We start from the raw sequence: 14,643 nt of genomic DNA on the forward strand, positions 1-14,643 counted from the left end.
AAATAATTACATGACGTTAAATGTTTCTTCGCAGAAAGTCACAGATGAAACCGGCAGTACAGAAGCAGCAATGATACAGGATCCATTCACAAATGAAGGTGAAAAAGAAAGTATAGTCACATTTTAATAGGTTGAGATATTATTAAGAAAGCAGTTTGTGCAATTCAAGTGGTCCTTTCTGTTGATAAGATGGAAACCCAAAGAGTTGCAGAACATTTGAAAAAATAGGCTGACAGATTTTTTTTTTAAATGCGTCATACAGAAACTTTTGCTATTGATTATAAAATTCTACTTGGTAAGACTTGGTAGTTGTGCAGAAGATAATCACAGACACATTCCTCTGGGAAGAAGCTATCAGTTGATGGATTGCTTCATGCAAGTGTTAAAAAGTTAAGTGGAAGGAAAAAGTGCCGTAGAAAAAAGGTCAGTAAGTTGTATACTTATGAATATACCTTTCAATAGACTGACATTTGTGTATTAAACTTATTTGACTGGCCATGTATTATTTTTTAAGTGAACCCTGAAATGTGGTTTTCATTAGCTTCAAGGTATAATAATCAAAACAGAAAAAAATGAAAGATTGCATGTAATGCTTCTTTATATGAATTTCACTTTTAATTTGAATTATTAAATTACATTGACAAATTTGAGATCCAGCTGAGGGTGTGGAACATATTGTTATTGAGAGCTTCACCTTTTAGCTTTAATATCTTCTATCATATCCTACAATCCCTCATTAAGACAACAATATACTTAAACTTAGGAATCAAGTTGAGCAGTGCTGTGTCAGTGACCTCTTCCTTTAAATTAGGAGTGTGACATTAGGGACACATGGAGGGCAGTTTGTTCTGAGGATGAAAGTTTGAGACCACAGTGTTTGCATGATGCAAAGTCATAAAGAAATCTTAAGTCTATGACAGTGTTTAATTTGAATGTGTTATATTCACAAAGCATGTTGCATGAATTTAGCTAGCTGCAACAACAGGACAAAACATACAAACCAAATAAAACAAGGCACAGTCTAAGCAATGCTGTATTTATTTACAAGTGCATTAGATTAGAAATCACAAAGGACTCCAACTGATCCAGGGAAAAATCATTTTATGTCATAAAAACCAGCTCTGCTGACATCATGACTAAAGCATTTTCCAAAAATCACTTGCATCCTTATTAATGGATGTACAGAGTTCAGGCTGGTTTAAATACATATTCTAACTGGGTGTCAGTGTTGTCTCCTGACAGATGCCCAGCTATAAAAAAGACACTGTGTGTTGGTGTTTTCACAAGTTACTTTCCATTTTGGGCTGTTTTGTGTTTCTTGTTTCTAGATTTCCACCGGTTGTTTCTGAATTTCTTCTGGAAACCACCACCTTGGACCTACAACATGTACAAATGAAAAAAATTAACTTCTGGAAGCTGAACAACTAAACCACATTTGGCACTTTAACAGTTTGTTTACTATAATTTTGCTTAAAGTTCTTAAAGCATCTCTCTTGTGATTCTGTGTTTTTACCCTCGCCGACGGACCTTGTGTTACACCTGGATCTATGAAAAGGTCCTTAATAATGAAGCTTGACGAACTGATACAAAATGTCAAGAGATATATTCACAAACCTTTTTGCGCTTCTGCGCCACCTGTGTGTCGACTTCCATTTCCTCGTCTTCATCTGTTTGAAAATCATTCTCCTCTTCATCATTTTCTCCACCTGCTGTGCTTTCTACCGCCGGATCTTTTAAAGAGAACATGGAAGCTGTAGGAACAAAAGAGAAAATTAAACTGATCGGCATTCAAATTGTTGAGCTTAAACACTACATAATACCAACTTCTACTGCAAATATATATTTTAACAAAATTTGGGTGCAGAAATTATTCTTCTTGATCCATTTTCTTCTGTCACCCAGGGATTTGAACATTACTTTAATGCTTTGCCCACTGAGCTGGACGAATAGGACTTATTTTCCCACTAAGCCCAGTAGGATGACATCAAGGGAAGCAAAAGAAATTTCCAAAATATATTATTTAAGAACTACAACAAAGAGTGTTGTAGTTCCAAAAATGGCACCCTGGAATTGCCAACAGATTTAAATGAAACAATTCATGAACTTTACTAAAAGGAAACAAAATTTACTGCAACAATCAAAGATCAAGGGATTTCTTTCCTTTTTGGCCAATAATTTGTGCCACTACTTTTGTGATCAATTATTTCTCAGCATTAGATTTTTCCATCAGCAGATAAATATTCTTAAAGTGTTGATATTCAGGGAACAAATATGCTGCTGCAACAAAAAATAATCTTGTGGCAATAAATGCACCTGAGACAATATGTACTGACATGGATAGAGGTCGCTCATGCTGTCTTCTGAGTCGCTGTGCTCTTCCTCGCTGGATGAAGGCTCCCACAAGCCGTTAGGTCGTCTTTTTGAGGACCGACTCATTTCTTCTCCTGTGTTTTTGGGCTTCTTCTGTTTGAGTCTGGCTGGAACAAACTCAATTCCCTGCCGCGTACACTCCTCATCTGTAAACACACACACAAAAAAAAAGAACTCATCAATTACCATGGTATTGCTCATTTTCTCATTCGAATACAAACTCATGTGTCCGTCTGTCTTGCTCTGTTTTTGTTTTTATAATTTGCTCACAAGTAGTCTTTGTTTTTTTTTAGGAGATATAAGGAAGCAACACATACAAATATCCTAATAAGGGTTTGATTTTCATCCGCACCAACGGGGCAAAACATATTTTAGAAAGAGCAGAGACAGAACGATAGATTTCAACAAAAAAAAAAACATCCTCCTCAACGTAATCAAATAATCTAAACTTCCTTCCTGAATGATTCAAAATGTATCTTTTTGTCTTGCATGCATTGACGTGCAGACACAAGTTAAACCACCAACTCTTACAAAGCAGCATTCATGCAAATAAGTGGTGCACTGACATTGAGAAAGGGCTTTCTTGAAACGTTTCCCACTGACGTGTCTTAGGACATGATCTGCCTGCCGGTTGAGATGTCTCAGGGTCAGTTTGCAGAAGAGCCGATTGCTAGAAATAAAACAGACACAGATCAGAAAATGTGATCCAAGTGCAGTTCATACCGAATAAGCACTGCGGAAATGCCACAACATAGTAAAGAAACACAAACGAGAGGAAATCTTACGGCTGCTTCGAGCTTGACACAATGTGTGGCTCATACTGGCTGTAGTTGAACTCTGCTTCTGCACTCAGTTTCTTATATTTCTTTCCTTGGATAAAGGAGTGCAGCTCCGCCAGGCTGCAGGGCAACTCGTGTCCATTTAGGGTGCATTTGATCTGCAAACAAATGTTGACTAGCATTAAAAATCGGCCAAGCTGCTGCATTTGACTTAACAGGTAAGTTAGCATGCTGCGACATCACGTTTGCACAAGTGCACGTGTGTTTTGAGTGATTTTTAGCGGATTTCTTGAAAACCTTTTTGCCATCTGTGAGCTGGAAAAAGGGGTGATCGGTCAGAAATGTTCTGATATCCGCAGGTAATTCATCCATCTCTGAAAAACACTGTCAAACAAATCCCAGCGAGTTGTGAGGAAGCCACTTCCCAAACAGGAAGCTAACGACACGTGGTTTGATGTTAGACTCTGTTTCTCCGTGTCAGCGCCCTCTACTGACTTAAGTCAGAAAGGACAACCTTGTACTCCATTTATTTAATTTAGGAGCACATATTTAAATAAATATGACATTAGATTTTTATTACAGGTTTTAGTAAAAAAACAAACAAACAAAAAAACTGTAATATCAATATGTCTTTGTTTCTAGATATTTAATTGTCATAATATCAGCTTTATGAATTTATTTGGCCAATATTGCTTTAATTATTGGTTTTGCTGATTTGAAGTGTTATACTGGTTAACCAATGAGATGTCAGAGGTCCATTAATAGAAGTATTATTTTAATAATTATTTCCATGCTCAGATATTCTGAATATTGTAGAAGTTTTGACTGGTCATGAGAACAAAATACTTTTATTTATTTATGTTTTAACATAGAACAAATTATTCCACTTATCATTTTGCACTTCAGCATCGGAACCTTAAAATAATTCAAAACTGTGAAATAACTAGATTTTTATTTTACTATTTGATTGTATCGTATTTTTATGAATGATTTGTGCATTTTATTAATCTAATTATATAAAAACGTTTGATAATTTAACAGATGCACTACCTGTATTTCTATCTGTAACATATATAATTACTCACTAAATTATTTATAACAAGTTTGCATGTTTGAAACCTGACAGTAAGAGGCTTTTCGCAGAGCGTCAGGTCAGCTGACATGACGGCTCAGCTTCGGAGAGAAGTAGAAGTAAGAGTGCTCACTTCGTACATGTTTTGCGAAACTATGAACGGTATTGTAAAAGCAAAACATATCTTCGTATTAACAGAATGAATCACATCCATAAATTTAAATTAATTAAAGTAATTTTTAAGTTTTATTTAACATACACTTAATCATTTGAGGAATGATTAAGTGTATGTTTGATTAACTCTTGTGTACAAAACTTCCCACAGAGTGAGTCCTCTCGTTTCGCCCTGAAATGCTTCCCATTATTTTCCCACAATTCATTGGGTCGGTGTACAAATATTAGACAGCTGGTTGATCGGATATACGGGGCTTGTTTTGACTTTTTTTTTTCTTTTAGAACAGTAATATAATCCGTAGACAAGTTTAGAGTATACATCAAAAATCGAACTCCTTGTCAATTCAGATAAATTTAACCCAATCAACTCCGAATAACAGCGTCTTCTCTAATGACACTTCCTGCTAGCTGAAGGTTAGCAGCAATAGTTTTTCTTTAAGCTAACAAGAGAAGGACTTTAAAAACATGTCTGGACCAAATGGAGACCCAAACATCTCCAGTGAAGATGGCATCATCAACGACGACGACGAATTTGGTGAAGAAGGTAACGCAAGCTGATTATTACATAATATAGCGGGCAATGAGCCTCAGTTTAATGTTTACCACATGATCTATTTCTTACTTTATGCTACATTCTGCTTAAAAACCTTTGAAAAAAACTGGAACTTTATGATTGTTCAAGCTATTTGAAAATGACCCTGACTGTGCCTCACGCACTCAGTGAAGCTTCATTTATGTTCTACTTTAAAGTTTAAGTAAACCGTGTTTGTCCTGTGCTTGTTTTATCTACAGAATACGCCGCGATCAACAACATGCTAGATCAAATCAACTCCTATCTTGATGACCTGGAGGAGCGCAACGACGCACTTAATGGAAAACTGCACGAACTGCTGGAGTCAAATCGGCAAGCCCGTCTGGATTTCAGGGCGCAGCTCACTGGCTCTCCAACCCAAGAGGAGCATCACGCCGTGGAGCAGGAATCTTTACCAAGCGAGCGAAACCAACGTGAAGAAAATCAGTGACAAGACCAAAGAAATGTGACAGGACAGAGAAGATCAGTGGATTTGAGTTGCTATAAATTCTGGTTTCCCTTAACAAACTTGGGAAAATCCAATCAAATGTGTTGCTGCTGTAAAAAGTTACATTTATCCAGATATCAACTCAAGTTAGATTCTATTAAATATTAACCATGCTTCAGGCTTGTGTGTGCGTATATATATGTAAATAATTGCGTGACATTGTCTTTTGTTCCAAGATTTAGTCTAAATGTTTCATTTCTCTTCAGCACCATCAATCTATGATGGTGTTACCGACCCTTTACTCACTTAATATGTGTACGTTTAAAGAATTAAAACGACGTCAACACATTGTGGGAATTGTCAGACATTTTAATATAAATTAAGATTACTCTGAAACAGAAAACAAACAATCAAAAATACAATAAACTTCCAGCAGTTAAAAAACATCCCCTGGTTGTTTATCTCAATTTGTCAGTAGCTGAATAAAAATACCATAGGAAACATACAGCTTTATTCAAAACTACTATCTATGCATTTCTCTCGCTCCCCTGAACTATTCAGGTTTGACGTGTTAAAGTTCAGCGCACGTCTTTATTCCTTCAGAAATAAAGAAAAACCCAACATGTGACAATCGTACTCGTCGCCATGACTACAAAAGCTGCTACACGTGTCAGTTTTTTTTAATTTTATTTATTTTTTTGCCTGTGTGTGGTTTCAGATATGCTAAACTAGTATGGAAGGTGAAATGTTTCCAGAACAGAAAACCAGATAAAGAGGGAAGTGACATGTCCTCTATTTCAACACCTGCAGTTACACAGTTGTACATCCTACAGAATGTAACTAGTGCTTCGAAAATGGAGAGGACAGTTTGTAGCAACGTCTTGTTACACAAACATTTCATGAAAAAAAAAACATCCAAATGCATTTCTATGTAAGGAAACTGGAACGAGGGGAAACTTGAGTCAACTACTGCAAACTATATTGTGCTGTGGATGCTCATAGTTGCATTCGAGGAACTTCATAAGGAGTAAATGTGACAACAACTGGGATTCTGATTAAAATCCCTCTCTGAGGCTAGAGTAGTTAAAATGTGGATTATTAACATCAACTGAAATATTTCAGTATGAAATGTCATGATCTAATTTTAGATTCAGACCGGTGTGTGAAGCCTTTAATGTGCTGTTGCTGATCTTTTTTACTGCGTTAAAGTAGCCCTGGTTTGGTCAAAGTTTTTCAGGTCTCCACAACACAACTATTTTAAAAAGCTACACATGTGGCCTACTTTTGTTCCCCAAAATGTTAACAAAAAGGAACACGAATGCGCTGAATCTAACTATGGAGCTGATCCATCCGCCACAATCCAAAGTGCAACTTTGGATTCAAAACGACTTCAACTTGTTGAACTGTTCATGCAGACCACATTCCAGCTTACTGAAAGCTATTTTGAGGTGAAAAATGTTTTCACTTCACCATCACCATGGACTTTGACAATCATGTGACAATCAGGATGAAGGTATGCGCTCCCTGGTCTCCTGGCCTGAGCTCAGCAGGGAGGACCAGCGTACATCTTCTATTGCAGTTGACATCATACAGTTTTTATGGCCTGAGAAAATTGTTACACTTCACCTGAAATTTAAGTGAAATTTTACCTCTGGAATTTGAAGTCAAACTACAAGCCCTACTTCTGCACAACCTGTACCTACTTTAAATTGCAATGTGTAGTTAATACAGCGAGTACCAATGCTTTTTCAAATTTGACTTCGGAATAATACAATCCAGTTTCAAACTGCAAAATAATATTGTTTTCCCTACCATCTTGTGTCAGTATTAAATGCCCAAAAATGCCTGTTACGATGTACTACAGCTCCATCTACTGGTGATCTACCACAAGGATCTTCTCTGTAGCTCATTTTAGATTGTAGTGACATTAGGGTATGGCTTACAAATAAAATTCAAATGATTATTTTATAGCCAAAAGAGCCTAACTCACAACTGATGGCAAAAGCCTCCATTTAGGAACTGTTACTTTCACACTCTGAGGAGGGATCTTCTACTGTTTTCAGTAGCCAGTCTTCCTGGTTTTTGGTGCGATTCCCTTACACTTCCCAGTAAGGAGGGCTGAGTCCCATAGTTGCAAAACATTACATGGTTTCATTCCTTCATGGGGTTTCAGACTCAGCGTCTGTTTGCGGCCCTCCCTGACCGTCGTTTGCCCACGCTTCTTCCCTTTCCTCCAGAGTTCTTTTTCCCAGCGCCAGCAGGAGCTTCCTCCTCCTCTTCCTCCTCTCCGTTTGAATCCCCAGCAGCAGCTGCAGGCACTGAGTCTGCCTCCTTTCTACTGACAGCAGCCAGAGCAACTGGACTCTCCTCCTGGTCAGGACTGAGCTGCTGGTTGAAGTCCAGCGAGATTGAGGCGGCCTCTGATTCTTTCTCTTTCAGCCGATCTTCTTCCTGTGTTTCCAGTTTGGTCAGTGAAATTAATTTCGTAGAGTTTAGGCCATCGGCTTCACTCGTGTCAGTAGTGAGCAAATTTTCTTGTGAACAGTCTGATGCTTCTGTGACGGGTCTGAGGCCGTCTGCTGCTGCGATGGATTTTGTTGAAGCCTGAGCATCTTCATCTTTTTCTCCAATCATTCCTTTGTAGCTCTGTGAAGCAGAAGAGAAAAGAACATTCACCAGTAATCCAAAAATCAAAGAATTCAGCTTGGATTCAGGTCACATCTGGTGCTAAACATCCATAGCTTGTTGTTCATTTCTGATGATGACTGCAACACATTTCTTAAACATTTGGTAAATGAGGTAATGGGAGCACCTTAAGGTTCTCAAAGTGCTGCAGTGACTTGCAGTGGCTGTGCAGAGCAGAAGATTTGAAGAGGTAAAACTTGTTGCAAAGCCTGCAGAGGAAGCCTGCCACTGGGTCTAAGAAACTGGATCCATAGATGGTGTCGGGGTCATACTGCTCATCGCTGGTCATGTCATTTAGGGCCACCTCTCTGGCAGCGGGCCAGCCATCCTGTCAAAGTGAAAGGTTCATCTTACTTAAGTAAGACTGAGCTAAAATCTCTGCTGATTTTGACATAACATTTAAGTTATTGTGAATCTCACCTGACTGCTTCCTTGGTCTCCCTCATTGTTTTCAAATTCCTGTGCTTCCAGCTCACATGAAAAACCATCTGTGCCAATGTTGGTGAGCTTAGCCAAAGTCTCACAGCCTTTTTCCTTGATCTGGTAAACATCAATAAAAACAAAAGTGTTTGGAACAATGTAGCATGGTGACAGCTTAGATTTTACTCCTAAAAAACTATTAACGGTAGGTTTGATCTTACCTTCTGCTTGTGCTCCTGAGAGTGCAGGTGCTCTATAAAGTTCTGCGAGGTTTTGAAGCGCTTCTGGCAGACGGCGCAGAAGGACAGGTCGGTTTTACTAGCAAGCTGCGGTGATAAAAAAAAAAAAAAAGCAGCAGATTCTTGTTAGACCAACAGTTTTCTAACGCTCACGGTGTGAATTTACTTGCCTGAAATTTACCTTGTGTTCCTCTGAGCGCTGGTGGTCCGAGATGCTGCTGGTGAAGTGGGTGTGGCAAGCATCACACCACTGCTTCAGGTCTGCTTTTTTCTCTCTGCCGTGAAAAAAAAAAAAAAAAACATTACATGAAGACAATAGGTAACAATGACATGAAGGAAAAATAACAAAAAAGGTTTTTCTGTACTTAAAACTGACCCGTCTTTGCTGGTACCCTGTAGAGACTCCTGCACTCGGGGGAGCAGAGTGACCAGGCAGGCGTTGCTCATGTGTTGGATTTCCATCATCCTCTGCTGGTGGGAAATGCTGTTCATGTGACTCCTAAAGTTCTACAGAAAGAACATATCAGACTTTAAAGACAGGTTCATAGAGTGTTTCCTCCTTGACAAAAATCTCAATCCAGTGTTGTGTGTGTATTCCACCTACTTGCTGGTTGAAGCAGGTGATGCTGCAGAGGTAGCAGTAGAACTTGTTTGAACCCTCGGATGTCTCTTCTTCGTCCTGGCCATCTGGAAAACCTAGTGAGGCGTCTTTGTCCTCCTCTGTTGGTTCATTCACCTGCTCAGAACCTTCAGTCGGCCCGGCAGACGGTGACGGGGCTGACAAACCCCCGCAGGCCTTTGGAAATAAAGAGAAACTTATACTAGCTGATAACAATTAAGATGTTTCATCATAATAAAGCATCACAATATTTTCTATCTGACAGGAATACGAGTCTTGTGAAGCAAAGTTCAGCTAAAGTCTGCATGCATTCGTTAACTTATTTAAATGTTTTCACAATTTTTAGGCATTTGGATCCCAGTTAGATGAGATTAAGATGGAAAAATGCAATCTTCAAAACTTATGCTGAATGATTTTATGGTAAGTTATTCTGTACACACACAAATCCTTTAAAATACATTTGTGAAAACTTCTCCAGAACTGAATGAAATAAGAAAGGATACAAGTAAGAAAAATGACAAAGGAAGTAAAGAAATGAAGACAAAAGAAAAGGGATAAAGAAAAAGAGAGAGAGAAAAAAACAGAAAAGAAAGGCCTGTATTTTTCAATACTAAAATTATATTGTTTTACAGATTGCATAGCAACTCGATTCTCCCTGTGTGGGATCAACTGCAATTTCAACACGCTACCATAAATTCATTTCATTACATTGTCTTCATCTTGTGTTGAGCTTTTCTTACATTATCTACTTTGTTCTCCTCTATTACCGCATCATCTGGCCCCCCGCTGAGGCATTCTTCCTCCTGACTGACGCAGTCTAGGAAAAGACCAGGAGACAGAAAGACATAATTACTGAGCTGGTAACATTATATCAAGATTGCATACAGAAACTATTTTCTATTTGGTGTTACCTTCTGACTGGATATTGTTGCTCTCTGATTGAGCTGTTGTGACCGACTCGGCCACATGTTGCTCTTTAGGTTCCTCTGACCTGAGAAAAAAAAACATAAAACTTTAAATGCTGAGATCTTACACTGAGTCAGAAAGCCCTGCACCTTATATTTCACACTGCGGTGAAACAGCAGCGTCCAATTCATTTTTCATCAATGCAGAAGAAAAATGGCAGCATGCAGTACAGCACTTCCTTTGTCATAATTGATTAAGCTGCAGCTTACATCTTCTCAGCATAAAAATGTAAACTGCTTCCCTACAGAAGAATGCTAGAGTTTCCAACATAAGCAAAAACATGCAAGTTATGGAGATGCTTACATTTTACATGAGGAAAAACCTACTAGAAAAGCCTTTCTTTGGTTGTAAATTGCACTAAATCTCAAGCAGAAAGAACATTTGTTATTATTTTAAAGATGTGACGGATGCATATAGAGCACTTGAGGGTGGTGCTTTGTTACTTCATCACTTTTAAACTGTTTTAGTGTCTAAAAATCTTTATTTGGTGTGAGCACCAAAGGCCCGAAGACCAAATTAAATCAAATATATTAATGGGATGCCGTGTGAATGAAAGGTACTTGAACCACAACAGTTCAGCAAATATTGTATCCAAGCAGTTATTTATGATTGCAGTGTCAAACACATGAGTATCAAGATGATGACTGTGATTTGGTTCAATGTTAGGCTCATTTAACTGGTAGAAATGCTTCTTTTTTGTTACTGTAATTTGGGTAGATACTTGATTTAGGACTATAATACACAAACTTCTGTCTCACCCAAAATAAAATTGACTGTGAGAAACAAAATCCACAGAAATATTATTCAGTTTTAGGGCCTTCATCCACCTTTTAGCTTGCAGTACCAACTTCAATGGCCTGCTGTATTCAATATTTGTAGAGGTAATACATTTATTACAGATAGTGTCATGAATAAGAGTAAGATAAAAAATGTTTGCCTACCCTTCTGTCTTCTGCCGCTTTGCCACTGGTTCTTCAAGCTGCTCCTCAGAGGTCTGGCTATTTTCTCCGCCCACAGCACCATCTGTGAAATTTAAAGACAAATACGTCCTTACCACTTAAGCATGGGCTCTGTGATATTTTACTGTACAGACCATATTAAGCTGCCACCATAGCAGCATGAATGTACCTGTTGCAGCCTCGTCATCTGCACTGTTAGCTGCTGGTGCTGCTGGTGGATTGTCGGTGCTTCCTGCAGACATTTGCTCACTGTCTCTCTTCCTGTCTGCCTGGCGAGCTGCAGCGTCCTGCTCATAGAGACAGGACAACAGCTTGCTATTAAAGCTTTCTTCAACAAATAAAGATGTTCTGAAGAGAAATACAAACAAATTAAATGTCAAAGTAAGGCACACGTAGATTTAAATTCTGATTTATGAACAATATTAATTTACTAACTCAAAAAAGGAGCTACAATCTGCTTAATATAATTTAAGTTCTGATTCACTTTACAATTGAAAACACAACATTAATAGTAATTCTGGGTGAGGAATTGTTGAATAACTAAAGAGCCTAATCTATAATAGTATTAAAGCATCTCTAAAATAACAAGTAGAGCCTTCCAATTAATTTCAGATGTACTTAAATTGTTATTTTTTTTATAGACTGCCAATTTCCCCAAAACTATGTTGCTTCATTAACAGCAAAAATATTAAGTTCTGAAATTCTGGAAATAGTTTTTATATATACACTTGCAGCATAGTTATTTTAAATTATGAGACATTTTATGCTAAGCTTATTTTGCCTGTACTTTGTCAAAATAAGCTTAGCATTTTTTATTGTGCAAGACACTAAAATGCCAACCCTGCTGCTCTCTACATTCATAGATCAAGAGTTTCGCCAACACAGAAAAATTCATAAATGATTCTTTTGTTATTACTGCAGTAGAGATGGAGGAAGAGGAGGAAGCGGTGGCATTGAAGAAGCGAGTGTGTGGGTGGAAGGGCCGTGCAGCCGGGAAACCCATGATGGGGGATTTGATGGCCATTCCCATGGGGACTGGGCCAAGAAGTGATGACCTGGCCCCTGCGGTAAAGAACTGCCGGAACTGCTGCCCACCCATCCCAAAGCCCCGCATGTTGCCTGGATGAAAGCACAGCATGAGGGCAGACAAATGCATGTACACTGTTAGTAATGTATAGCTTTAAACTGCGACAGAAAAAGCAACCTGTAAATTGTTGTACTTTAAACAGCCCACATTTTCTTTACTTCAAGACACCGAATTACAAAGATTAATCCAAGCTGCACCTTGCATCTGCTGCATCAGGATAGCACTCTGCAGCATTGGATTGGGAGCAATCAGGGTTGTTTGGGTTGTCTGGCACAAGTTGACCATTCTGGGCGGAGGAGCCGTCTGAGCAGGAACAGGAATGGCGCTGCAAAAAAAAAAAAAAAAAAAAAAAAAAAGTAGTAAATATTCGACAACTCATTTCACATCAGAGGTTTTTTTGGGGCACAAAATAGTTAGGTTTTCTTATTTTAAGACAATTTACAACAACTTTTTCAAACATGAAAAAAAAAATTAAGGTAACTGACATTCAAAAAACAAGATGTGGCTAGACTTCACAACAATAAAAATGTAGAACTACAGCGCAAGTTACGCAATATGTAAAATAAAAGTTCCACCATAAAGTGGAAGGTCAGTGACAGACGACTTCAACATTTTATAATAGTAAAAATCTTTAAAGGGTCATGTGCAATTACACTGAGCCCAATACTTTGTAGATCCCCCTTCCTCTTCTCCAGTGTACTGAAATAGCTCAAATTCAGTTAAACTGGATGAAAAGTTTATTTAAATAGCCATTTTCAGGACTTGCAACAGCTTCTCAATTGAATGTGGGTTTAAACTTTAACCATGCAATTCTTGAACGTAAATGTTTTTATCTAAATCATTCCATTGCATCTCTGACAACAGATTGAAAATGTATTAAAATTTGTGGTTTAAGGGGATATGATATAAAAATCCTGAAAAGATTGGATCACTGCTTGCAATCAAAGGATTTTAATCACTACGGATGAGATTACAAAGCAATGTAAATAGAAGTTTTGTAGGTACTATTGTGGCTATTGTTGGTAGTTGTGGCTATTGTTGGTAGTTGTGGCTAAGCCGCCAGCGGTTAGCACATTTCTCACACCGAAGGCCCCACAATCCCCGGGGTCGAGTTAATGGTCTTACCGCGGAGTCTGGTGGTGATGACCGACATGGTGAGCGGGAGGCGGCTGGGCTGGAGGAGGAGGCGGAGGCTGCTGCTGGAAAAGTTGCTGCAGATGTCGCAGGTGTTGGTGGAGCTGCTGTTGTTGTTGCTGCTGCTGCTGATGGATGTGTGGGTTGAACATCACTGCAGAAATAACAAGATCCTCCGCTGGCTCACAGTGAAATGTCAGACACGGGAAGAGTGATGGAAAAATCCCTACCGCATGGGAACCCTGATGCAGAGGAAACAAGACTGGTTTTCATGCGTCCTTGAATCCGCTGTGTATTGTCAAACACACTTTATCACCCTGCGCACACTCAAATTTCACGCCGCTCTCATATTTCAGGGCTACGTGCTAACGCTAGCTTAGATCATTTACGTTAACTTTACAATAATTTATCACCTTAAAACACATCAGAAAGAAAATATGTTGCAAGCTAACACATTTTTCAGTAGACTATAGTACCTTCGTATAGAAGCAATGTATTAATAGTAAGTTAATAATAATTGCACCTGTTTTAACTTGAGCGAAGCTAATGTTACATTAGCCAACAGCCACACTGAAAACAACAGGTTAGCTTAGCATAGCTTTCACCTAGCCAGTTATTACAGAGATGTGGCCGTCTAAAATAACTTTTGCATTTTACCTCAGGCCTCCTTTAATTCTGACGGAAAGAACGAAATGGGACCGCTGGTTTAATATCCAGCAAAAGTCATAATGTAGAGTTAACTCCTCGCTGCAAACCTGCTCTCCTGAAATCCAAACCAGACTCAGAAAATAAAAGAAAGTGGAGGATCATATCGCCCCCTAGCGGTTGACCCAGAAATCAATACAGAATTGTAAAAATTTATTGTATTTTTTTTTTATTTAAAGGAAAAAAAACGACTTAGGGGCTTTGCTCTGAATTTGAAATATTGTATTTACATTTTAAACTGAATAATTTGACATTGGTAATAAAGAACACTGGTTCTGACTGTTATTTTCAAACCAAAGGCAGATTTTTGTTTTTCTTTCGAAACAAATGCTATCAATGTACGCGCGTGCAACAATTAGGCACGATTTAATGACGTAGGAACAACACTGTGACGTGGTGTTTATGAACCTCAGCG

At 38.5% G+C, this 14,643-nt stretch overlaps 3 protein-coding genes across 4 annotated transcripts; 1 reads left to right on the plus strand and 2 right to left on the minus strand.

The window, feature by feature from the left end:
• Positions 1 to 1,020: 1,020 nt before the first annotated feature.
• Positions 1,021 to 3,584, minus strand: surf2 (surfeit 2). Its single transcript, XM_055040401.1, has 6 exons — positions 3,447 to 3,584; positions 3,156 to 3,307; positions 2,937 to 3,040; positions 2,334 to 2,516; positions 1,615 to 1,751; positions 1,021 to 1,377 (listed from the first exon to the last, which is right to left on the minus strand). Exons 1-6 carry the CDS (start codon positions 3,519 to 3,521, stop codon positions 1,288 to 1,290), a joined length of 741 nt encoding a protein of 246 aa, XP_054896376.1. The 5' UTR covers positions 3,522 to 3,584; the 3' UTR covers positions 1,021 to 1,287.
• A 1,025-nt stretch (positions 3,585 to 4,609) lies between these two features.
• Positions 4,610 to 5,592, plus strand: bbln (bublin coiled coil protein). Its single transcript, XM_055040503.1, has 2 exons — positions 4,610 to 4,939; positions 5,188 to 5,592. The coding sequence occupies exons 1-2, from the start codon at positions 4,861 to 4,863 to the stop codon at positions 5,415 to 5,417; spliced, it is 309 nt and encodes a 102-aa protein (XP_054896478.1). The 5' UTR covers positions 4,610 to 4,860; the 3' UTR covers positions 5,418 to 5,592.
• Positions 5,593 to 5,762: 170 nt separating this feature from the next.
• Positions 5,763 to 14,298, minus strand: ciz1a (cdkn1a interacting zinc finger protein 1a). 2 transcript variants are annotated; one of them, XM_055040501.1, is made up of 16 exons: positions 14,181 to 14,298; positions 13,754 to 13,765; positions 13,515 to 13,677; positions 12,587 to 12,714; positions 12,219 to 12,421; positions 11,472 to 11,589; positions 11,285 to 11,366; positions 10,289 to 10,368; positions 10,118 to 10,194; positions 9,363 to 9,554; positions 9,135 to 9,265; positions 8,940 to 9,033; positions 8,741 to 8,845; positions 8,520 to 8,639; positions 8,227 to 8,427; positions 5,763 to 8,060 (listed from the first exon to the last, which is right to left on the minus strand). In XM_055040501.1, exons 3-16 carry the CDS (start codon positions 13,673 to 13,675, stop codon positions 7,590 to 7,592), a joined length of 2,163 nt encoding a protein of 720 aa, XP_054896476.1. In that variant the 5' UTR covers positions 13,676 to 13,677; positions 13,754 to 13,765; positions 14,181 to 14,298; the 3' UTR covers positions 5,763 to 7,589. The 2 variants fall into 2 exon arrangements, with proteins under 2 accessions (XP_054896476.1, XP_054896477.1); XM_055040502.1 differs by lacking the exon at positions 13,754 to 13,765.
• Between the last annotated feature and the right edge of the window lie 345 nt (positions 14,299 to 14,643).

Source organism: Poeciliopsis prolifica, unplaced genomic scaffold, assembly GCF_027474105.1.
Source record: "Poeciliopsis prolifica strain line A6 unplaced genomic scaffold, Auburn_PproV2 SCAFFOLD015, whole genome shotgun sequence".
NCBI lineage: Eukaryota > Metazoa > Chordata > Actinopteri > Cyprinodontiformes > Poeciliidae > Poeciliopsis > Poeciliopsis prolifica.

Bases quoted from the DNA above. Each gene is read 5' to 3' on its own strand.
- bbln (XM_055040503.1), top strand. From the start codon at position 4,861: ATGTCTGGACCAAATGGAGACCCAAACATCTCCAGTGAAGATGGCATC. The intron at 4,940-5,187 runs GTAACGCAAGCT...TTTTATCTACAG, and splicing joins CGACGAATTTGGTGAAGAAG to AATACGCCGCGATCAACAAC.
- surf2 (XM_055040401.1), bottom strand. From the start codon at position 3,521: ATGGATGAATTACCTGCGGATATCAGAACATTTCTGACCGATCACCCC. The intron at 3,308-3,446 runs GTTTTCAAGAAA...ATTTGTTTGCAG, and splicing joins AGCTCACAGATGGCAAAAAG to ATCAAATGCACCCTAAATGG. The intron at 3,041-3,155 runs GTAAGATTTCCT...TTTTATTTCTAG, and splicing joins GTGTCAAGCTCGAAGCAGCC to CAATCGGCTCTTCTGCAAAC.
- ciz1a (XM_055040502.1), bottom strand. From the start codon at position 13,675: ATGTTCAACCCACACATCCATCAGCAGCAGCAGCAACAACAACAGCAG. The intron at 10,369-11,284 runs GTAGGCAAACAT...TTTTTTTCTCAG, and splicing joins AAGCGGCAGAAGACAGAAGG to GTCAGAGGAACCTAAAGAGC. The intron at 8,846-8,939 runs GTAAATTTCAGG...TTATCACCGCAG, and splicing joins AGCGCTCAGAGGAACACAAG to CTTGCTAGTAAAACCGACCT.